General features: G+C 38.4%; 2 protein-coding genes across 2 annotated transcripts in view; one reads left to right on the top strand and one right to left on the bottom strand.

Moving 5' to 3' along the window:
* RNF123 (ring finger protein 123) overlaps positions 1–25,451 on the top strand; it is a 102,756-nt gene that overhangs the window by 75,321 nt on the left and 1,984 nt on the right. Inside the window, exons 36-38 of the mRNA XM_032208505.1 lie at positions 17,833–17,975; positions 22,918–23,012; positions 24,995–25,080. Of these exons, the coding sequence (XP_032064396.1) occupies positions 17,833–17,975; positions 22,918–23,012; positions 24,995–25,080 (324 nt within the window). The remainder of the gene's footprint in view (positions 1–17,832; positions 17,976–22,917; positions 23,013–24,994; positions 25,081–25,451) is intronic.
* AMIGO3 (adhesion molecule with Ig like domain 3) lies at positions 1,939–7,607 on the bottom strand. Its single transcript, XM_032208508.1, has 2 exons — positions 4,634–7,607; positions 1,939–3,409 (listed from the first exon to the last, which is right to left on the bottom strand). Exon 1 carries the CDS (start codon positions 6,835–6,837, stop codon positions 5,323–5,325), a length of 1,515 nt encoding a protein of 504 aa, XP_032064399.1. The 5' UTR covers positions 6,838–7,607; the 3' UTR covers positions 1,939–3,409; positions 4,634–5,322.

Here is a 25,451-nt window from a genome sequence, read left to right as displayed (position 1 = left end):
GTTAAGAAATCAACGGCTAAAAGTCTTAAAGGCTATTAGTGTATTTAGTGAAATAAAAAATAAAATTAATTCAGGGAAACAATGGATGTTTTCATGTTTTTTGCTCTGCTGAGATAATATTTTAAAAGGTTTAGCTGTTGTCCAATTACATTTGAAATGTAGGATGAGTGATGAGACAGATATTAATATGAAATAGCCTTGTCCCATTTTTGTTGTTACAAATCCAACATTTTGTTACAGCATCAGTATAGTTTAATGTACTTTGAATTATATGCCCAAACCCTGGAATTTATAACCATAGGGAATTATGGATTTCTTGAATATGGGTGGTAGCAAAAATATTACTTTTCAGTCTGGGAAAGATAAAGTGACCCCAAATGTACAGTCTTGGATTGCAAGTATGTATTTGTTTTCTCCTTACAAACTGTCTATCAGCATAATGAGAGACTGATCAATGTGTTAAGGCCCCCATTTTGTGGCTGTATTGCTAACTGTCCAAGTATCTCAGCTGCTATATATATATTTAAGTTATTTCTTTTTCACCAAGATCTTCTGTGAAAAATATTTTAAAATAATGTAAGATCTTTGCAAGTCCTGAGGAGAGTATTACTTTATTTTTTTTAAGTTTCAACTCAATAGTCATTTTCAAAAGATAAGTAATAACTCTTTGCAGTTTTTATTTTCCCTGCCAGGAATACAACAACAATCCCTAGCTAGCCCACTAAAATTTGTGCCGCCACACTTTCTTTCCCAGGTAATGCATCTTTGACTTGAATATAGTCCATGAATTCTAAGGATAAACTTTAATAGTATAATTATTTTCTTGCCATAGCACCCCCATGGGTATTAAAATTCAATTAGCCATCTCATAAATAAATTCCATCAATTAGCAAACATAGTGAAATAACTGACATCAACACTGTGACATATCAATTGTGAGAATTAAGTGTAAGTGTGAAAGTAAAGTTGTTTGGAGAGTTAATTGTGATTAGCTGGCCGAGGCTTGTTATGTGGCCTAAAAATCACAATGAACTTTGACTAGGCTGTGTTCTCAAAGCCAGATAAGCAGGCAACTCAAAGCCACTTAAAATCAAACATTGTGGCTGCATAGGTTTAGTAACACATGATTGATAGAAATCAGGCTTGTCTTTTGCATAATTCTGCACTTTGCCAAGAGTTTGAATAAGTACAGAAGCTAGGCAGAACATCATATCTTTCACAAAAGGACACGAAGATCTCACTTTTCTGGCAGGTACTAGATCTAGGATGTTAATGGATGGAGGATGTGATGTATATGTATGGGACGTTTAGTAAGGTGTTATTGCCATGAGGACAACTTCATTCTTTTAATTGATTTCATGATGCATTATGTTTTATAGTTTGGTCACCAAGAAAGTTTCATTGTAGGTGGGTGATTATATATTTGTTAAATAAATAAAGTAGATATAAAGTTGAAAGTCCCTTCTGGGAATATTTAAAATATCTAGACAATTGGAACAGGGAAAATGGAATCTGTGATCCTCCAGATTTTACAGATTAACTAGACCAGTGACTCCAGCTAGCATCACTAATGGTGAGGGATCCTGGGAATTATTGCTTAGCAAGACCTAAAGCTGAGAGGTTCCCCCTTTCCATTATAGGATTATGTACATGGAAGGAAACGAATTTTTTTTTCAATATATCACCTTTTCCCTGATTACATGTTTTTGGAGACTTATGTCTCTTTTATAATCAGAATGGCATGCATTTTACAGAAGCAATGTGTACTTTACCCTCAAAATAAATTCTGAAAATCATTTTTTAAGTTTTGGAAACAAATTATTTTATTTTGAATAATTTGGCAATGACTCATGGCCTGTAAAATAATAAATATTTGGAAATGCAATAGAAATTCTGTACTTTAGATCACCTATGTTTCCTGGGTTTTGATCGTTCAGCAAACACGTTCTGGTTTTTCATATATATAGGAGGAACATTTTAAGAAATCCATTTCAGCTCCAAATTCCACAATGCACTATAGGCATAAGTACACCGAATAAAATATAAAAACTGAATTTTACAACCTGTTGCCTTGCTACGGGTACCCTTGTAGAAGGATCTTTTAATACACACAACCACAGACCTTGGCTATTCTAATTCAGAAAGACCTTGATAGTTCTCTGTAGTGCTGCTTGATCAAGAAATGGAGTGTTGTGCTTTCTTTCTTTCTTTCTTTCTTGAAAGGGGGTTAAGTATACCCCACTTCGAGGAAAAGGCTAAATGAGTAAAGAGTGTGCTTTATCTGGGAACTTTGATGTCAGCTGCTCAGCTCCCTCCCCCCAACACACACTTTTTTTTTATTAAGGGCTAATATATATATATATATATATACATATAATTAGTAATGCCAGCAATGTACACAGCAAACTGTGATGCCAAAATTTGACACCTGTGTAATGATGTAATCACACAAATGCTGCAATTATACATTTGCATCAGGATGCCTGACAACAAATTGTGCCATCAGAAATGATAATACATATGTTATCAATAAAGGAGGATATTTGTACGTCAAGGCTAAAATGAGGGTCCTTCTGAGCTTAGTTGTTTTCTTTCAGACATTTCATTACACAAACTAGATAGCATCATCAGAAGACATGTTGAAAAATATTTCATTTCACAACACATGGACAGACTTAACCATAGTTTCAACTGGAAAACTGGCTATCCTAAACCAAGCCGAGTCCAAAAATGGTACATAATTTCTGGAAGCTGTGCACTCTGACAGATTGACAATGAATAGTCACATAGATATAAACATGTATCTTTATATTGTGCAAAAGAAAGAGTGAACAAGCCAAAAAGGGAAGAAAAAGACCAAAATTCCTTTCTACCAGCAATCAACATCCAGAGGAGTGTAGAGTAACACCAAGACTAATAAGACTAGTAAGTAAACAATGCCCAAATCAAGCAAACAGCCCAACCAAAGAACCACTAAGACCACCCCCACTAACCCTGCAGGGAGAGCCACTATGAATATAAACTGACTAACCCATTCCTTAATAACACTGATGATGTTACCTAGTTTGGGTAATGAAGCATCTGCAAAAAAAAACCAACCCCCCCCCCCCAAAAAAAACCCTCAGCTCAGAAAGGACCCCTCACATATGTTATCATTTGGCCCTCTCTGGCTCTCCTTGCAGAAACCCATGCATAGGGCCTGGTGTTGACTGAAAGCAGTTTTGATGGTGGTTCTCTGTGTATTTCAAGCTTGATTCTTGAAGGGTCAGATCTAGAGTGTCCTTAGAAACCACAGCATTGAAAAGGCTTTCCTCTAGAGGTTCAAGACAGTCCAAGTTCAGGTACTTCCCAGGCATAAATTGTTATTTATGCAGAATTCTGTAGCCAGGAATATACATAAGATTCGCTACTGTTTTGTTTTTTTTTAAGAAAAAGATAGAAAAAACATAATTAAGGATTTTGATGAATAAATATTAACAATTTTAAGGCTTTAAAATACAAAACAAATTATAAAATATACAATATCATAAGGGAGGAATTAGAAGCGAAGTCTGAGCTTTAGCTTTGTTCTTCTGAAAAATAACAGCTGATTCATATTTGGAAGTAATGTTTAATCAACAAAAATGGTAGCTGACCACTTTCAGAATAGGGATTTGAGGCATTAGCTCCCCCACTCCTGATTTTTCTAATAACGCTCTAGAAATAAACAAGTTGCTGGCTGGAAGATACCTTTAAATTTATACTGACTTTAGAAGAATTCACCGGTTTTGTGTGTGTGTGTGTGTGTGTGTGTGTGTGTGTGTATTTATTTATTGTGCAGGGAGTTTTATTTTGTCAGATGACCAGATAATATAAAGCCAGCTATGTCCCACAATATAAGAATATGAAGATATTTTCAAATGTAAATGTTTATTTTTTAAAATAGACAGTTTCATTTAAATGCAATTTAAGAGTCTGCCATAGCTTTTCTTATTATGGATTACAAATACTACCAAAATAGTACTTTCACAAGCAAATGTGCCTTTCTGAAGGAGAAAGAAGCTAGAAAAAGTTTGTTCATCTAAGTCTTGCATTACATGATAAGCTTGAGCGTGGTACAGATGGGTCTTAGGTATTATTCTAAAATCAAATGCATCTTTTATGACTGTTTGATGGCAACAGATGAATGAAAAGGACATTCTATCTTTGAGTGGCAGTGCTAGATATCTATTCCTTACCTCATATAAAAATGTGGGCAATCGGGCAGTATTTGTATCAATCGTAATCTCACTGTACGCAAAAGAAAATAACACCAGCAACTTTCTCTAAAATAGTGTCCTTTTAAACTTTGACTGGCTATAATTGTTTTGCATCTCTAATTCCAAGGAGAATGCTTGTCCTTTAAGGGTAAATTAAATATTATTTTCAGGCATGGATTTTTGTTTGCCACTGAAATGATTAAAAAAAAAACATACAGCCAATCTGTTTATCATAGCCGTGATAGTGCCTGCCTGCATTAGGGAATGCAACTTGAAAAGAGATCAGCAATTAAAGCAGACATTTAGAACATAGAACAACTCAATCAGCATATTTAGTTCCAGTGAAATAAACCTATTTATTAAAGTAGTCTAGGCATACAATCAATTTTACTTACTGGGCTAACTGCACATATCCAAGTATGGTCATCTGGGACAGTGCTTGTTTCCTTTCTAAAGGGAACATTGCTTCAGTTTGTTTTTATGCTAACTTCTTTTAAGCAGTGCAGATGGTAGAAAGAGTGGATTCGGATATTTCTGTTGACAAATGTTCGATGTTTGAAGCAGTGGCTAGTTAGAGCAATTTCAGAGCAAGTAAGAAAGGGTCTCAATGTGGCTATATGAGGCACTTGGGTCTTCTGCAAAGATGAAAACAGCCTTGTTATATAGTAAAAACTTTGTTCTCTAAAAGTCAAAGCCACAACACAAGTTTATATTCCACAGCAGTTTTCTAAGAGGAGAAGATAACCTTCTAGAACATTCTATTATCTTGAGAACGAAGCATGCGGCAATCATTTGGAATGTGCAGAAAGCAATTATACCTTTCTTTGCTCAGAAGGAGTTGCTTTTTATTTCCATGCCTAAGAGAACTGGAGCAATTGGACAGGAATTAATGGGGGGAGATAACGTAAGATATAAGATTCATCATTCTCCATCCAAGGAACATTTTTTTAAAATCCTCTATAGATTGTGGTGAGGAAATCCTTCATCTTGTCTTCTCTCTTCCTCCCAGGATGAAAATAGGGTTTGTTTGTTTGTTTTTTCCATCGCAACCATCTACTAAAAAAGGCTTTCTGCAATTGGTTTGCTATGCATCTGCTGGTGACATGACGGGATTAGAAAAAGCTGTACCGATTGATTCTGAGTTCAGTTTAAGTCTCAGGAGCTTGGGGGGGTTCACATCAAAGTCTTCAGTGACAGCCAGCTTGACCTTGCCATTCTGATTCTCCTTGATAGGCTCTAGAAAAACAACATGTTTGTTTGAACTGGTCTTGCGATTTGTTACATCTGTGACCGATGGAGTTGTACTAAGAATAGAGGACTGGGCACTGCAGTCTTGAGGGGGACTTGTAGGCTTCCTGCAGCACTTAGAGCAACAACATGGTGTAAGGTAGAGGTACATCATCACTAATACCAAGCTTACAATACACCCTAGGAGGGTTGTGAGGCTAGTACTGAAAGATTCCACTAATTTGGAGTAGTGGACTGTCACATTAACTTCATATGTTTCATTGATCTTTTGGAGATCACTAATTGCTATGCACTCATAAACACCTGAGTACGACCGGTTGGCATTTATGATCTTTAAGCTTCCATTTTTTAAAGGTTGATGTGTCTGATCGCTGTGCTCGGGATACATGAATAATTCATGGCGTGGGGAGATCCACCTGTAAGTGGTGGTATTGTCTTCATGAAGGCTTGTGTTACAGTCTATTACCAAGGATTCTCCCACTCTGCACAGCACTTCTGGAATGTCAAATTTCCTTTGGTTCCAAGAACAAATTTGAAAATATTTATTGTAATTGAAGGTCTTAATTAAGGAGAGCATATTGGGGTAGGCTTTACAAGTATGCTCCTCTATGAAATCCCGCACAGAACTGTAACCGCGATGTTTCCATTCCTGGAGCATCTCCTGGAGAGAGCAGTCACAATTCACAGGGTTGTTGTGAAAATATAAGCCATTTTTAATGTACGTAGGCAAAGTTGCTATGACTTGAATAGGAATGCTGCTTAGGTTGTTGGCAGAAAGATCAAGCGTCCTTAGATAAGGATGTTCAAGTTTTTGAATAGACTCAAATGGAAATTTTGTTAGCCTATTCCAACTTAGGTAGATCTTTTGCAAATTGATTAATGTCATGAAAGCCTTTTCATCTACTTGTGCTATCTTGTTATTGTAAAGGAGAAGCTCTTTCAAGTTCACAAGGTCTTCAAAGTAGTATTTTTCCACAGTTTGCAGATGGTTGGAGGACATATCCAGATACAGAAGGTAGGTAGCATTGCGAAACACACGTTGAGTGATGTTTTTGATTTTGTTGTGGCTAATCCTAAAGGTTTCGAGATGTGGTAAAGTGGTCAGGCAATAATCATGAAGATGAACAATAGCATTGTGGCTGAGGTCCAAGGTGATAGCTGTAGGAGGCAATGTGACAGGGACATGCCGAAGGTTTTTCCTGGTACAGCTCAGGAGATCAGCGGTACAGATGCAGACTTCAGGGCATCTTGTGAAAGTGGAAGCGTTGCTTAAGATGCTAACTTGAATACCCAGACCAAACAGTACCAGCAGCTTCCCCAGGATAAATAGAGTTAATGTCAGCAGGCTCATTGTGAAATGATGGAATTCACTCTCTTCTGCCACCAAGATCAGTCCAGACCGCCAAAATAAAATTCACACCGAGCATGGTCTTTCATGGAACGGTTGTAATGTGAATAGCTGACAGTTGAAAGGATTGCTGAAATCGGATGGGCTCCTTTTACAGACTTAAAAAGTCTTCTAAAACTGTTTGTGTACATTGCAGGAAAACAACAACAACATCCAGGTGACAAAGTCATGCAACTATTTTGTTCAGCATGCCATGTTAAGGCTTGGTACCAGTTTAGCAAGCCTCTGTGTTCAGTTTTTGCCCCAGATAATTTCAGTGGCACAGTGCTTCTGTAAAAGTGAAAACAAATATGCCCTTGAGCCAAATCTCTTTGAATTCTACTTTAGGATCTTTGAGAAGGTTTAAGGATGTGCCTCCAAGCTGTTTCTTCCTCAGATAATTTATCTTAGCATCCATTTGAAACTGCAATTTTGATAACTTTATTGCCCAGAAAAGTCAGAGTCATTTCTGCCTACTGTCCTTGGAGTCAAAGTTTCCATTAGTGAATCGGCATCCTCTGGTTAGACAACTCCTGCATAGCTCCATCATTAATGAGATTCAGGTAGAAGCCTTTCCCTTCCCTTCTGCAATCCCAAATGAAAATGCCAAAAAAGCAGCTCTTACCCTGTTTAATATTCTCTGGTTTATATTGAGCAGCATCACTCCTTCCTGCTACTTGAATCTTTCAGCCAAGCTCTATGTATGCAAACACTTCCCTCCTTCTGCTATTCACAAGCAGCCCGTGAATACTGACAGGGAAAGCCTAGTGGGCTTAGAAGCAATCTTATTGGCTTGTGTTAAAAGGGAGTGGCATTAGAAAGGGAGGAGAGAGGAGAACCAGTAATGAAGACTTTTTTTTTTGAATGGCATGTAGGTTCTTTGTTATGCCAGGCGGAGGCAGAAAAATCCCTGCACAGTTCTTCTAAGATTGACTAACCAAGAGACACACAAGAACTGCAGCAACTTGCACCAGTGGTTGCAATTGCAAAGAGGGAGAAGGAAAGCAGCCTTGCAAAAAGAAAAAGGTTGTAGTTTTAATTAAACAACTCTTCTGCTTCTCTTTTCAAGCTGCCTCTAAAAAATTTTGGTTTAGTAGCTCTTGAATCTGGTCTTTATTTAAAAAAACACAGAGGCATGGTTTTGCAATTATTAAAAGAGGAGACAATTTGGAAGATTGGAGATTTATTACTTTCTCTGTTTCACTGAATGGGATATATTTACAAAACAACAACGAATACAGGTGTTTTCGTCCCTTCTGTATGTTTCAGAGCTGAAGAAGCTTCTTGGATGGGAAGAGAAACATCTTCAAAGTAAAACCAGAAAGTTCAGTTGCCTCTTGAAAAAGCACCCTTGGGACTTTCAATGCTATCTGGATTTTGGTGTATAAGTACAATGATAACACTATTATATGATTTCATAATCCTAGCAATGGCTTCTTTTGTCATTGGCAAATTCCCAAAAGCAGAACAATAGAAGTAATTAGGTGTGAGTTAATAGCTGCCATCTGTACTCTAGTATAGTCATACAGAAGTTTTCCTCTGTTATGCTGGATGAAACCAACTTGTCCCACAATCTAGGAAGTTGTCCTGTTGCCTTCTATTCATTTGATTAAAAAACAGTTCTCTAATGCCTACATTCTTTTTTCATGTTGTAGTAAATAATAAATTCTTTTCAATGCTGTGAATATCAGAAATGGCCTCACACCGAGTCAGAGTCAGGCTACTGGCTCATGTGGCCCAGTGTCACTAGTGTTGACTGTGAATACTCACCAAGGTTTCATTAAGTTCAGCTTATCTGGAGATGGCAAGGATTGAAGATGGAAGTTCTTCCATGAGTGACACATGCTCTACCACTGCTACTTTGCCTGTAGCCCTGAACCTGACTCATATAATAACTCCCTATATTCCTCCTCTGCTCTTGAGCAAATAGCTAGGAGTGGGTGAGTCCCCAATATTCAAAATGTTGTTTCTTCCTTTCTTGGATATTATGAGCCATGGTGACTCAAGGATTAGGATGCAGTATTGCAGGGACCCAGTGGTTCAGTGGCTAAGACACTGAGCTTGTCGATCAGAAAGGTCAGCAGTTCAGTGGTTCCAATCCCTAGTGCCGCGTTATGGAGTGAGCTCCCATTACTTGTCCCAGCTTCTGCCAATCTAGCAGTTCAAAAGCATGTAAAAATGCAAGTAGAAAAATGGGAACCACCTTTAGTGGGAAAGTAACAGCATTTCGTGTGCCTTTGGCATTCAGTCATACCGGCCACATGACCACAGACAGTGCTGGCTCTTCAGCTTTGAAACGGAGATGAGCACCATCCCCTGGAGTCAGGAACGACTAGCACATATGTGCGAGGGGAACCTTTACTTTTACCTTATTGCAGGCTAACTCTGTCCACAGCCAGGAATTCGAGCCTGACTAACTCAGAGTTGACTCAGCCTTCCATCCTTCCAACGTCAGTAAAATGAGGACCCAGATTGTTGGGGGTAATAGGCTGATTCTGTAAACCGCTCAGAGAGGGCTGTAAAACATTATGAAGTGATATTTAAGACTAAGTGCACTGCTATTGCTGTACTGTATTGCATCTTACCTTTATTGGTGGCTTGCGTTCGTTTAGATGTCACTGCCTTGCTGTTGTGTAACTGATTTTAGCTATAAAGTTATTCTCTAGGTAGAAAATATGTGTGCACATTTCATGAAGGTGAGAAAGACAAATGGATAGTTTCTCTGAGAAAAATACATTTTCAAAATCAGATAAAATCCGCTATAGCCTTTATTTGTTAGAATCAACTTCATAGCACATCTCTATGTGTCAACACTTCATTATTTTTCTTCCCTCGCAAACTATATTTCTTGTGGTTTTCTTTTAACATTTATTGTTATCAGTAATTCTCTGGACTTTCTTCATTTTACATTTTCCTATGGCTGATCTATTAATAAACTGCAGCTTGTTGTCAGAAAATTGAACGTTCAAGTGCAATAAACAACATCTGGTAACTAAGATTAAAAAAAACAGGCAGAACCTCGTGATATTTATGGCATTCTTTTGGCCGGCCAGAAAGCTATTCTTGCTCTGAAGGTTCATCAGAGACCGAAAGAGAGATTGCATGCCATTGAATTACCCTTTGCCCCCTGCACAGTTTAAGCAGGTTGACCAGGCATGTCGGCAGAGTAATTGCAGGGGCAGTAGCAGCAGGGCCTGGGATGTAATTTCCAGGGAGACCTGGGCTGCTTTATTTGAAGGAAGTGAAAATCAAAACCGAGTAATTGGTTTCCATTAAGGCAACAAATGACTAATTTGGCTGCTGCAGCTGCAGGATATCATGGGCACTTAACCCTCTGTTTTCCAGTTGAAGGAGCTCTGCTCTAGAAGAAGTTCTTGCCAGAGGCCTCCTTGTATGCAGCTACTTTTAAAGCTGGACTTGAATACTCTGTACAGTAGATAAAGGAAATAATAGTTCTATACTCCCTATTTCCAAGTGTTCTTTCTCATCACTTGCTCACAGGTCTGATTTTTATCCAAAGAGTAGATTCATTAATCTTGGCTTTGGCTCATTGAGGAAAGCCTTGAATGAATTTAAATGTTTTTATCCTTTTTACCACTTTAAATTTTAGAATGATGAATCAATTTGCCATTTGGTAAAGCCCTGCATTTCAGACCTAATATTTGTGGTCACAGAAACAACTGTAGAATGTAGAATGTCTTCATTTTAAAGACCAGTATTTTGAAGACCCCCCCCAAAAGGAAGACAGATTATGTAAACATTGTCTTAACACTAAAAGAAAGTGAATGAAAAAGAAGATTGCTCAACTTTGATTCTCTTTGCTATTTGGGGGGTGGGGGGTGAGAGAGACTCCAGCTTTCAAATTTTTATTACATTTTAAAACAATAAAGGAGAATTCCAATGGTTTTTGAGCCACCTTCCTCAAACACCTGATAGCCTTTACTTGCTGATTAATGTAACACTTTGTAGCATAATTACCATGTGGTAAAAACTTTCAGTGTTTTCTTAACTTCTCTATTTTGTTAGCCTTTTGCTTAATGTGTCATTCAAAAAGGAGGCAAAACGTCCTTGGGTGAAATATACCCCAAAACAAGCAGTATTGTAATTTTATTTCTTGTTTGCAATTATCTTCCCCTCCTTGGTCCAGATGTTATGTAGGTTTCATAAGAAAATGAAACTTGTGCTGGGCACAAAGAACAAACATATTTTTCTGTAAAAATATTTATTAGATTTTTATCCCATCATCATTACTTTATAAATAACTGAAGATGGCAAATGTACCTAATATTCCTTCTTCATCTTATTTCCCAACAACAGCAACCTCATGCTCGATATATCATTGATATGCAACATTTTGAATTGTATCAGAAGCATGATTTGACCTTGCTAGATCCCAAAATTTGTTTTTTGTAAGAAAATATAGTAAAGTGAGCATGAATGTCAATGCCACATAGCTAAAATTAATTTCTGAAGTGCTGAGCATTATCTCTATAGTCTTCAAAGGGGGTGGGGGGGAGAGAAACTGGTTCTTATTGAAGCAATATATGTCTAGGCTTGTTCCAGAATGCATATGAAGATTCACAAAGTTGATTGCTCTATCATGCAATAAATATATACCGCTATGTCAAAAATTTACACATGAAGAAAAATAGCTCTGCTTCAGTTTTCTTTTTACCCTTCTTGTATTCCATTTGTGGGAAAAGTTTCTCTGCATGTCTCTTCCAAATGCACTCTGCAATGGTATTTTCAAGAGAGAAAATAACCATGTAAACATCTCTCTTGAAAGCATAAATGTAAAGCAGATTCCTCTTGTGTGGAGAGATAAGCAGGAAGCGTTGGGGATATAACCAACTATATTGAGCTACCCAGAAGAACTCTGCTGATTTATAATTTCATTAGACATGCTGAAAAGGACCATTCTTCCTTTTCAAGTGTTTTCAAATATTTACAAGTGCTTCAGTCACAACAAAATGAAAAAAAATAGCATAACTTCCTAACAGTAATAACACATTGGAGGCATGAGAGCATCTAATGGTTTTAGAATAACAGAATTTTCCTTAACTGAAAAGATCAAATTTGACACAGAACATTTGATGGGCTCCATCTTCTGACTATGATTGAGTGTGGATCTGTATGTGTGTATTGTTCCAATTGCAACCCTTCCCCAAGAGATGCAGTCTGATAGCTCCCTGGAAACTTCTGCCAGAACCATCCAAGGCAACTGGGAATATAATCTTCTTTGGAGGCAAGCAGTTTCCTCCTGTCATTCCCCCATCCTCAGGACATGATCCTGGTGTCACGGCTCCTTCACTTAATAACCAAGAAAGAAACCACTCAACTCCATGTTTCAGAATTAAGTATACTTTTACTGATTATAACTAATGAGAAGCAAAGCAAAGCTGGATCTGAGCAAAAGAGCGCGAAAGCAATAGATATCAATACATGATTCATTCCCCTCCCCTTGGTACCCCATTCCACAGTCCAATCATATATCACCACAACTGTCAGGTGGGAAATATCTTCAAACATCATCATCAGGTTGGAATGCTGGACAGTTGACCATGGCGGGAAACTCCCCTCCTTCCACATGCGCAAACAGTGAGAACAACTCCCAATTAACAGTCCTCCTGTACAGATTATTTCCCCCACCCAAATACCCTGCCCTCCCTCCCCATTTCAGTGGCTGCCGAAAAGCAAGCAGCAAAACAGAGGCTGACACCTGGGTTGTGGCCCTCTTTATGTTTGGTGAGCATAGCCATTTGTAGCAGATACACTGCAACTGTGGGACTGAATTCAAAGAATCAGAATGCAAAGTTCCTGAGAAAGGAAAACCATCAGTATTCTTAATATGACAGGAAGATTTACATTTTCAGGATGATGATGTTGCTTTACTGAGTATAGTAGAGGTGGTTTTCATATTAAGAGAGGGGGAGCCTAATATTGATGGAAAGCTATTGATGGAAAGCTCAGAGTCCTCAGCTTCCCTGAACCCATATGCTGCTCCTCAGTTAAGCAAATCTATAATTTCGCTCTTAATAAAGGATTCAGGAAGATCTGTTCTATATTTTCTCTTTATTTGAGGAAAGGAGAACGCAACAGCAGTCATCCCAATGACAACTTCAAAAAACAGAAGGAAAACATAGGATACCTCTGCCCATTTCCCAATAGGCTGCCACATTGCTTGTTACAGGTACTAAATGTGCTTGCTTTTAAAATGCAGTGGACACCACCCTCTTATTGGCTAAAACGTACTGGCACTTGAGCTAGAGGCAAGGACAAGAGTTCTCTCGCGCTTTTTAGGTCAACTCAGTTTAAAAATATTTCATTGACATAGCAACTAATAGATGGAAAGAAGGGAGAAAGCTTTGCAGAATGTGGCTGAAAAGGTGGTACTTTTATTTACTTTATTGGGGTTGTATTCCAGTCATCACCAACTCTGAGGAGCTCATAACGCAGAATCTTGAAGCTTCTGAGTTCAACTTCCAAGAAAGAAGCAGTGGTGAAATTCACATTTTTTTTACTACTGGTTCTATGGGCATGACTTGGTGGGCGTAGTAGTGTAGGGTACTCCAAAATCCCCATTTGCTCCCCACCCCTGGGGGAAGGATATTGCAAAATCTCCATTCCTACCTCACTATGGGGTGATATTTGCCAGTTGTCCAAACTACTCAAAATTTCCGCCACCGGTTCTCCAGAACGTGTCAAATTTCACCCTTGGAAAGAAGGTACGGATGGATAAATTTATAGAACTGCGATAGTTCAATTATATTCCATTGAACTGTAATGCAGAACTAAGTAGTGAATAATGAGCACACTTTGGAGATCAGCGTAGAGCTCTTGGGCTATTCTGTTCTTCACAAGATACCAAGGCAGAATCAGTATCTTTTACTTCAAAAAGAAGAATTAATACACACTTGCATCTAGACCAAGGCAGAAGGAGAATTCAGCCATTCTTCTCTCTGGAAAGGAAAACCATTGTTTTAAATCCAAGCCCTGGAAAGCTATGGGACCAAGGCAAGAAACAGAAGCCTCTGGAAAAAAAGTTGCAGACAACTATGCAGATCCAGGGTAGCTTCAGAAACTCTGTTTTCAAGCAACAAATGTTCTACTTTAGAATCTGTCCTGAGATTTTAAGCTTTAATTTGACTGTAAGTGATTGTGTCTGTTTTACTGACAGCGGATTGTCTTTTTTTAAAACCCATGAACTAGTGTTTGGGTGAGCTAAAATCTAAAATCTTTTAGATTTTCTGGGCAATAGATTCTTATGTTCTGCTCAGAATAATTAATGTTTTCTCCTGGAGGACAATATCTTCTGGAGACATTCTCTCTACTTTAGCAACTCTGTAGTCCAGCAACTTTTACCACCAAACATTTAACATGTGATTTGATTCCTTAAAGTTCCAAAAGAAGTTCCATGTCTTTTTTCGGTCTGTTTCCTTTTTAATAAGGCTTACGTTTGTGTCCTTTATCTAGCTCAAACTTCCCTAATTGTGCACTGTAAAATTACAGAGCCAGGAGTTGGTATAAAAATTGCTGTTGTAGTTTCTCCCTTATGTGCTAATGAGACCGCACCCTCTCCCATTCATGCCAAGCAATTACTGCCTAACTGCACCAGGCAGAAAGGCTGAGCCAAGTGGAATGTGTGTGAGCAATTTCAGAGGTCTTTTGGGACAATAGGAGATGGAAGACCTTCAACTTTATTTTACAATATTAAATCTTTTGTTATCCTTGTAGTGGGAAAACATACTTTTTCTGATTTCGTGTCTGGTACATTAAAGTTTTAGTTATTTACATGTCATTAAAAACTAAGGAGTAAAAGTATTTATTATCCAGTAAAAGTAGTTGGGAGAGGATGAATTATCCCAATTATTTTGCTCACCTTTCTCTCTAAGATTCAGTTCTTAAAACAGGATGGGTAAGAGGAAAGAAGATAACATTATAGCTATATTTATAAGATTTTTTGTTAAGCTACAATTTTGTGTATTTGTGAAATGGAAAATCAGCTTGGATAGAATTAGTATTGTAGGATTCTTACCCTGGTGCAAGTAGGGACTTGAATGGTTCAGATGATTATTATTTTTTTGAAAATATTAATTGTAATCTGCAGAATATTCATCAGCTGTTTCTTCTGTCATAGACTGTTGATATTTACTGATTTTCTGATTCATTAGATAGATATAACCGTTAGGATAGTTTTAGAAAATTGAAATGCTATTGAGAATTAGATTTAGACTCTAGGCATACATTTAAAAAAAACTACACTCATTGCCAATATATTTTTATTCCAAGTTTAAGACATTAGCGATGATATTGAACTGGCTCCATAATTTGTCTAATTCCCTTTATCAGCTTGTCTGTTATTAAGATATTCTTTAGGGATGCTCCTTTGCATCTTACTATTGGATATTTCACATTGTATGTAAAGGGCTTTTTTGGCTGTGGTAACTCAACTGTGGGAAACTGTTCCTCCAGCAAGCAATGTAGCACTGCCCCTTACTTCCATTTCTTAGCAAAGAAAACTTGTAACTAGTTAGCCAACCATTCAGTTTTTAGTAACTAGCTCAGTTTATATATACTATACATACTATATACATACACACACACACACACACACACACACACACACACATATAGTCACAACCCCTGGTAAGCCCCAATTATGGGAGGAAGCTAACTGCTTCCATCATCTGTCAATCGGCTCGTCACAAGAGTCCATCACGACAGAAACCCAATATTTTTTACTGTTGCCTTTGTTATATTTGTGTTTTTTTTATTATTTGTGCTGATAAATAAATAAAGGGAGACTAGTATAGATCTATTTCAAGCTATTTAGCTCTCATCAGCTAGCCATACCCTTACTGGGATTTGAACCTGGGCTATATTACATATTAGGCAGACGTCTTAGCCATTATGCCACAGGCTCTGATCCGTTATCAGCCAAGCCAGGGTGAAAGGTATCTATTATATATATATATATATATATATATATATATATATATATATATATATATATATATATATATACACACACACACACACACACACACACACACACACAAATAAAATACTGAATTTGCTTTTAATGCAATTCTGTTTTAATGCAATTCTGTTTTAGTGCTTTGTCATTACTTTGTATTATTTTACTGATTATAGTCTACCAATACAAGAAGCAGATAAATATTTAAATAAGTAGCAATTTAAAGTAATTCAGAAAATGCAGCCATTTCACAGCATTTTGGTTTCTAGTTTACATACTGTTATTCACTTATAGGTCAATTATTGATTTTCTGTGTATATATAGATTTTTATTCCTAATTTTTTTTTGCTTCTTCTTGCTCCTCACTTATTTTGGGCAAGTTAAGTAGTCTATGAGTCAGGGCAAGAGGTCTTTTAAACATTCTTTAATACATAAAGTGTCATTTGAAGCCTTGTGTGGATCCTCTATACTTGTTCCTTAGAATGATTGTCTTTATTCTTCTTAAATATTTGCTTTAAATAAGGCAAATAAGGACATAGAGTTTGCCCTATTCCTACTACACCCAATTATGGCTTACTTTAAAATGCTGGGGGTTTATTTTCTGGTGGGTTTTTTTTTTTTTAACATATTGTGCTTCAAGATTCTCTGGAATTCCTAAAGCAAAAGCAGCCCATGAGCTGATCTAGTTGCTAAGCAGCTGTCTTTCACCCTTGAATCAAATATCAATCAAATGAAGAATAAAGTATCTGCTATTTCACAAATGTTTGATTTAAGAATAGGTTGTGTCTTGGGAAATGCGAGGAGGGAACATCGGGGCATATAAATTGTAAGCTTTTTTTTACTCCAGGTGCAAAAAGCCATTTGCTTCCAAAACACTAGCTCCCAGAAATAAGCTGTCATCAGTTTTATATGGGACACCTTACATTAGAATAGATAGGCATTTTGCTGGTTCAAAAAGGATTCTCAGGTACCTTCCAAAAATGAATTTGTTTTTCTAGCAAATAGCCTCTAGTCTAGGGATATCAAACTCAAGGCCCGGGAACCAGAGCTGGCCCACGGGATGCTTAGATCTGGCCCACAGGGCCCCCCGGGAAACAGCAAAGGACTGACTCAGGGTGCCTCTGGCAGTGAAAATAGAGCTTAGGAGGGCCACACGCAGCCCTCTCAAGCTCCATTTTTGCTGGCAGAGGGTTTCAGGAGGCTGTTGCAGCTGAAAACCGAGTTCAGAAGCTCATTTCCGCTGGCAGAGAGCTAGGGCCACCAGAGGCGCCTCCGACATGAGTGACATTGAGCCTGTCCATCCCCCCCTTCCATCTCCCCAGGTCAAACACAAATCTGATGCAGCCCTCAGTGAAATAGAGCCTGACACCCCTGCTCTAGTCCCTTTGAAGCTTGTTGAGGGTCTTTGCCTGCCATCTCTTCCTCCCTTCCTTTCAGCCATCACAATCCATACTGTCTTAAAGCACCCATGGGAAGTGTTTTCATTTTTTTTTTTTTTATTTTAATTTATTTATAGGCCGCCCTTTTCCCTGAGGGGACTCAGGGCGGCTTACAATCAAAAAGGAAAGGGAGTGTAGGACAATACAAAAAAAAAGAAATGTGCACAAAGTAAATTAGACAATAAAACTCAACATTCACTCAGCATTCGGGAGGGGCGAAAAAAGATTATCCCCAGGCCTGACGGGTTAGCCAGTTCTTGAGGGCTGTACGGAAGGCCTGGACGGTGGTGAGGGTACGAATCTCCACGGGGAGATTGTAGTGTCGGAGCCGCAACAGAGAAGGCTCTCCTCCGAGTACGGAGGAGGCCAACTCTATGCGATTTTCAGGGCAACAAGTGGGTTTGTGTATTTATTTGATGGACTGTGGTATACATTTTTTGTGACAAAAGAGTGATAGCTGTAAGCAGAACAGTACCCTGCTATTCCAAGGCAAGGCATTTAAAAAGAGAATCTCCCTATCTGTCTGTCTGTCTGTCTTTCTAGGGCTGAGCGAGGAACGGCTGTGCTCCTGGCAGATCCTTGTTTTCAGCTCCGTTCTATTCAGTACTTATTGGGTCACACAGAGCCTTTAGTCCTGGGAATGACATCATCTGCTGCTGACAAGAAACATTTCTCCCTGCAGAGTTGTAAGTATCTCCGGTATGTTATGCCTCCTTTTGCCAAGAACTGCTTGCTTGCATCGCTTTTTGTCTCTAGTCCGACTGATGGTTGCCTAATGTTTAAGAGGTCTTTGTAGAAAAGACAATAAAATAGTCCCTGTTGTGAAGTTTGTGAGCAGTCTACAACATTTCTTAATGTTACCTTGGTATTTCCCCCCGTTAACCTGTTCTTATCCTCAAAATGTACCGTATTTATCGGCGTATAACACGCAGTTTTAAAACTAAAATTCCAAGCTTAAACCCTGCCTGCGTGTTATACGCCGATACTCCGGGTGGCAGAAGCCCGGGACCCAGTCAAATTCGCTGCGCAAGGTGAAACGGCCGGCAGCAGCCCTGCTCTCCTGCTGCGGCTTCTGTTTCAATAGGGAAGAAAACTTCCTTTCGCTTCCCGGGCTTCTGCCGCCCGGCAGAAGCCCCGGGACCCAGTCAAATTTGGGAAGCGAAAGGAAGTTTTCTTCCCTACTGAAACAGAAGCCGCAGCAGGAGAGCGAGGCCAGCGTCCGTTTCAGTCGCTTCCCTTCTCCGTCTTGATTGCTGGAAGCAGTAACAAACGGCGCGTCCGCTCCGCATCGCCCTGACAACCACCCCAGCCGGCGGCTGCCAGGCCTCGCTGGAGTCAATTGCAAAGCTGCGTTCAGCGCTTTGAGGACCTGAGGCATCTTGGGAAATGTAGTTCCCTATCAGAAAGAATGGAGTAGCTGCGAATTTGTAACAACATAATATAACTTGGTGCTTCGCAGGTTACGAAAATCTCGTTTGATTTGCACACTGTTTTTTAAAAGTTAGATAAAGAAATTATGCTGTGAAAGCGACTAGATAGCCCCCCTCCCCTTCCTGTGTGTGAGAAAGGGAAGGAGAGGAAGGAAGGAGGGAGGGGGGAGGAAAAGAAGAAGGGAGGGGGGGAGAAGATGGAAGGAGAAAAGATGGATGGAAGGAGAAAGAATGGAAGGAGAAGGAGGAAGATGGAAGAAGAAAGGAAGAAAAAGAAGAAGGGAGGGAGAAGGAAGGAGGTAGGAAGAAAAGGGGAAGAGAGGGAAAGAGCAGAAAGACAAAGAGGATGAAGTTGATAGGCAAGAGGAAGGGGGAAGGAAGGGAAAAAAGAGGGAGAGAGTGAAGATGAGGAAGAGGTTTTTGGTTTTCCAAAAAGCAGTGATTCTGATTAAGTTTTTTTGCTCAAAGAGGTGTTTTTTCATTTCATATTTGCCTTTTAAGAGGAGTTAATGTTATAATTCATGTTCTAATGTTATAAATTTTAATCCAACATTAAGTTCCGAGCTTCCAAGTCATTTATTTTTAATGAAAAAAATTTTTACTCAAATTTTTGTGTTAAAATGGGGGGTGCGTGTTATACGCCGGTGCGTGTTATACGCCGATAAATACGGTATTTGCTTTTTGAAACTCCACAAAGGTATACAATAATTTCCTGTCCTTGCACGCCCGAGACTAACTGCAACTTCCTAGTCTCTAAGAAACATCTGTCAAGGCTTTGAAGAAATCAGAGCTTTATTTAAGATGAAATCTGAGCCTTTTTTCTGATAAACATTCGGAGTAATTTTTATAGCAAAATCCATGTGAAAATAAACACACAGTTAAAATGCATCCAGAACAAAATAACACAATAAAACGTATCACAAAGTCCTCCTATAATTTTATTCTAAGATTCTTTATAGTACAAACAGCTTCTAATAGAGATGATTAGCAGAGCCAAGAAGAGCTGTTGAAATCAGTCATGGCACGTTTGTGGTAGGAAAATCTAAATCCAGTTCCCAGCATCTCCAATTAGAAGGTCAGATAAAAAGTTGTTAGAGGACATTTTTTCCCCCAGAAACTTGGAGAATTGTAATTTTCGGGGCTACGAGGATGGACCAAGCATTGTTATATGTTCTTCCTACATTTCTCCTCCATGAGAACAGTAGCATAACATATAACTGATCAGATTGAATATTCATTGGAAGCAGAGAAAAGGAAGATTGTAGGTTGTTTTATATTGGCTCCAATGAAAGAAGCTGCATCAAGTAGCATCTCATCCTGAATTTTTGTTGTCCAAGCTATCATTATATGAACTGTGGCATAATTTTTAACATTAAATAATAGAGCCCGAGTTCATTTTTCCCTTTTATTTTTTCCCAATTCGAGTTTTGTAGTTGTGCTGCATCTTTTTATCGATTGTATGTTAGCAACCAAGGAACTCTTCGAATGATGAACAGAGCAAATAAATACATTGGGAAGCTGCATTTGACACTGCTTAGGTTATAATACTAATCCCATCACATAAGATAAGACTGTGTAATGTATCCATAGAATGAAATATGGGAACAGGTTTCCTCTTGGTCTGCATTCTCTACTTTTGAGGAGCCTAAATTTAGCATTGCAATGTTATTTTTTAAACATTGTCCAGTCTAAATATTTGGAAAAGGATATCAGCAGAGATAAATCCCAAAGGGCAAGACCACACTACAGAGTCTAAAACTTTGTGTATCCACTTGGCCATAACTGGCTATCTTATCTGACCAATTATACGTGTAATGTTTCAGTTCTCTCTTTACACACTGCACTCTTTGTATTCTCCCCATAAATGGATATCCTCTTACTCCTTTTGAAGATTATGCATTCTTGGAGTAACTGGTATTGTAAGTAAAAAGAGAAAACAGAGAGGCTAGAGCTGCCCTGAAACTGAGAGGATCAGAGGCATCATGATGGCTCTTGGAGATGAGGGGTGCTTTGCTTTGGATGTTTGGAGGTTAAGGGGAGTGAGGGACTGGCTTGATGAGGTTACTTTGTTAAACTAGCCCTCATTTCACTGAAATTGAGCTGCTCTGAATACTATCGTTATCGATCAAACATTGATAAAATGAAAGCATTGCTTCTCTGCACCATAAAAATAGATGTCTTTCCATAAACCAACCCTGTTAGAAAAACACTTGTCCAGCTCTAAGAAGAGAGAAGCAGATTATTGTCCTTAGCTCCATAGAAAGGTAGGAAAGTAATTAGAGCATCCAGACAGGGAAATGCTGCTCACTAAAGAATAACACTGTTTAATTTCTGTGTTTTCCATAAGTTGTTAATCTTTTAGCAATCTTGAGCTGATGGGCGAAACTAGATATGATTGGGGTGGCAATGATGATGAACACTTTTTCTAACTGAACATGTAGAATCAAATAAGTTTCTGTTCTGTTGAGAGAGAGAGAGAGAGAGAGAGAATATTTAGACAATAAAGCAACATCTCGGCTTCAGACATGATCTCCGTTTTCTCCCCTGTAATAGCTCTTCTGTGAACTTCAACTAATCTCAGGGAAACTGCTCTCCTACCTGTTTGAATGAGGCAATTACAGTTGCCCTTGGTGTACCGTATACTCGCCATGGGATATATAGTGGGAGATGTTTGAGAGGTTTTATTGTGAAATTTGGATCTTTAACCTTTCCAAAATGAGGAATAATGACTGTGAGTGTATGTGCCTTCTGGAGGTTATTAATTAGTACCCTCAGGCACCTTGACTGGAACAGGTTGTGTCTATGAAGGTTCAATGGTTTTGCAAGAATTGCAGTATTTTTCTGCTCTTTGCAGTCAAAATAAATGGGGCTTTCTTGCCTGACAACTGAAGGCTTTTATTTTTTGATAATTGCATGATAATATTGCTATAGGGAAGGGAGCCAGCTGCAGAGAATACCACAGGCAGATTCTCTTCTTTTTTCTCTAATGTACTGTAAGGTATCTCTCCATCTGTCCCTGCTAATTGTTTCATAAAATGAATCCTGATAACAGGATCAGGATCGCCTCCCATCTATCAAGACTCTTCAGCAATTAGACTCTGTGGCCTGGCTATGACTTTCCCTGTCCTGCAGCAAAGGGATTGTGTTCTCTTTCTATTTCTGGGGCCTGGAGGAAAAGGTCCTTCCCAGCCTGTTAAAGAGTGCCCACTCTTTAATAGCTTGATTCCCAGAATATGAGCTTGTACCTCTGCCAGCACCACCACCCTTCAACAATGCTAAATGCTCCAGGCTAGATATTTGTTTGCTGACACAGTGATTATCAGATTTGTGTGTATACTTTGTTTTATAGCTTCTGGCACAGGGACGCCTTCAAAGTTGTTCTCTGTACCTTGTCTAAGTATACACTTTTGCAGCTTGATCCAGTTTGCTGCATCAGTCCTAAAGGCTAAAGAGTGAAAGAAAGCTACCATAAAACAATAGATATTATAACAACATATAATATCCTAGTTACAGAGACTGGGTTGGGGGGTGGGAGCTTATATAAATATGCATCCTGGGACATACCACAGGGTACTTTTCTTGTACCTCTTCATGAAACAGTCTTAACTTGAATCAGGTTATTATTTTTTTCATCATAGATTCTGTTGCTGCAGCCTTGTGACATTAGAGATCACTTTCATGGATGTATTGTGTCCTCTCTAAATGTAATTATTAACATGTTTCTTCTGCAATCATGATACAAGCCTCTCACTGACACAATGTTCTGAGCACAGAAAAATTTAATATTTTTAAAATTAAAACATCATCGAATATTGTAAAGTCTCTAATCAGAAGCAATGGATCCAATATGTTTGTAAAATACTGTTGAATAAAATTCCCATGCATACTGTGGCATACAAACACTTCACATTTATTTTTCTAACACTAAATGTCAGTGGGACAGTAGTTTTGAAAGCACGGTTATCATTTTGAGCTCAAATTATTATTATTTTTGCTTACTGGGCTTAATGATTAGAAGATGTATTTGGACTCTGCCCCCCTGTGGCCATCAACCTTGTCTACAAGTTCAATTTAAGTGTTCCCAGCCCATAAGAGATGAAGTTTTGAAAGTTAAAATTTTTAACTGGTAACTTTTTCTTCTGTCATATTCTCAAAATCTATACCTATTCAATCCCTTCTTCTTTGTTTTGTTTTGCAGACACTGATTGTATCAGCCAAGAAGAGTTAGCCAAGGTGGAGCAAATGCTTGGCCACCTCAGTGAAGAATCCAAGCAAGCTGCAGCTGCCACTTTGGTAAGTATTCTGAGTATCTGAATGTGTGCATGTTCTTCCCTTTCATAACCTGCATCCATGGTGACACAGAAACTCTCATGCCAGAGTTGTATAAATGCAAGAAACTGAGAGCTGTATAAATGCAGGAAACATTAATTAATTTGCTTTCCAGGATGAGCTCATAAAATTCAAGAGCTGTATTGAGAACTGTATAAATGCAAGAAATATTAGTTAATTTGCTTTCCAGGCTATGTTTCTGACTTCAAGATCTTGTTCAGAAATGTAGAACCATATGAAACTGAGCTGCAGGCTTTATGTCAAAAGTGCTTGCAAAGCAAGGGTGAAATCCAGCAGGTTCTGACAGGTTCTGGAGAACCGGTAGCGGAAATTTTGAGTAGTTTGGAGAACAGGCAAATGCCACCTCTGGCTGGCCCCAGAGTGGGATGGGATGGGAGATTTTGCCTTAACCTTCCCCTGGAATGTGGTGGGAATGGAGATATTGCAGTATCCTTCCCCTGCCATGCCCACCAAGCCACACCCACCAAACCACAGCACACCCACCAAGCCGCCCCCACAGAACCAGTAGTTTAAAAAAAATGAATTTCACCACTGTTGCAAAGCTTATGTTTCAGTGAGTTGGAATTATTTCCAAAGTATCAGGAAAAACAGTAAGAGCCTGCCTTGAGATCAGCAAACTGAGTTTAATTTTGAGTGGGAAGTGAAAGAAGTATCCAGGAGGAAGGGCTTTTAAGTTGAATTAAAAAAAAAACCTGTCCAGATTAATTCTTGCATCTAAGATATCATTTGCATCTATTCCTATGTTTGGGTGACCTCCAATGAGAAGCAGTGATCCAGCAAAGAACATGATCTCTGGCAGGGACTGGGTATAAATTATTAATTTGTCTGCTTGCTCACCTTCCAGTTGCAGTTTGGAGCTGCAGGAGAGGGAGCAGGAGGGTTGTATGTGATGGTCCATGTTTGGGCTTCAGTAGGAAGTCATGGTCTTAGCCAAGGCCCAACTAGAGACAGGAGCTGAAACTTCATTATGAACCTCAAACTGAGCTGGACTCAATGCATTCTCTGTATAACCTTAAGGCAGAGATGAGAACCTACTTGTAAATACTTTGATTTCAACATTTTTGAACCCTCCCAAAATTATATTAAAAGAGAGTAATCTTCATATGTTCTTTTGTTTATTTTTTTTACAAGAGATTAATTGTTGTTTTGCATATTTTGCCATTTTTAAATCTTTCTTTATAGTATTGTTATATTAAACATTACAATTAAAAAAAATACTAAAAAAGAAAAAACAATAAAAAGAAAAATAGAAAGTGAAGAAAATAAAAAATGTAGAAAAATAAAAAAGCAATAGAGGAAAAAAGAAATATATAAAGAAATAACTTACCCCTTCATCACAAGTATAAACAATTTTAGCAACTTATCATTTTCTCTTAAAATACAACAAATTATATTTCCTTCCCACATCTCATCTCTTATCTATAGACAAATCCTTAAAAACCTCATTGTTCAGTCCTAGTCAGTAAAAGACCATTAAGGATTACTGGAGGTAATAATTTATCTATTTTAATCTTGATCAAATAAATCAATTTTATATTCCTTTTACTTGTAACAATCTCAAACTTTAATCCTTTCAAGTGATGTCCTAGAATTTGATTCATTTTCATTTCTTCCTCACAGCATTTTCCCATGGGATTATTTTCATTAATTTCAAAATCTTATCTCAAATTCATCTGGACTCTTAGGCCATTCCAAAATCCACATTCTAATCTCTTTTGCTATTTATTCCTAAAAAGGAAGTTCTTAAGCATATATTTATTTATTTATTTTGCAAAGGAATGAAGGAGACTCACCCTGTGTTATAAAGCATGACATTCCAAAGCTGAAAAGCAGCCTTTGGATATCTTGTACTTGGTTTTTATTTAGATTTGGTGATAACTGCTGTTGAAGTTAAGTAGGTGCTTGTATGTGCTTGTTTTTTCCAGCCCACTAGTGAAGAAGACTTGTGTCCAATCTGTTATGCACATCCGATCTCTGCTGTATTTAAGCCATGCTCCCACAAATCATGCAAGTGAGTAATCCCTCCAGAAGCAGACATTTTGTCTCCTTTATCATGCTAACTGGATAGCAGCCAGGCTGGAATGCATCACAGCTGTACACCAGAACAAATCTAGGGATGGTTATTTGAATCCCCTTTAAACTCCTGGAAGAGACCCAAGCCCCATAATCCTTTTAAATGGCTGCTTGTGCAGCCAGGATCTTGTACTCCCATGAAGTTATACAATAGAACTAGACAACTACTTCAGACTCAGGGAAGTGGGGTTTCTGACTGCAAGGAGGATAGATTTGAAAGCATACAGGTGGTTGGTTCCTGGGGAAAACTTAGAAGCCAGAAGGGAAACTTTGCAGAAGTGATTGGAAGTTTTCAGTATAAACTCTTTG

Source organism: Thamnophis elegans, chromosome 2 (genome assembly GCF_009769535.1).
Source record: "Thamnophis elegans isolate rThaEle1 chromosome 2, rThaEle1.pri, whole genome shotgun sequence".
NCBI classification, from domain to species: domain Eukaryota; kingdom Metazoa; phylum Chordata; class Lepidosauria; order Squamata; family Colubridae; genus Thamnophis; species Thamnophis elegans.
The sequence above is the reverse complement of the archived record's forward strand: the minus strand, read 5'-3'. Positions and strand labels throughout refer to the sequence as shown.

Excerpts from the sequence above, each read along its gene's own strand:
- AMIGO3 (XM_032208508.1), bottom strand. The coding sequence starts at position 6,837 with ATGAGCCTGCTGACATTAACTCTATTTATCCTGGGGAAGCTGCTGGTA.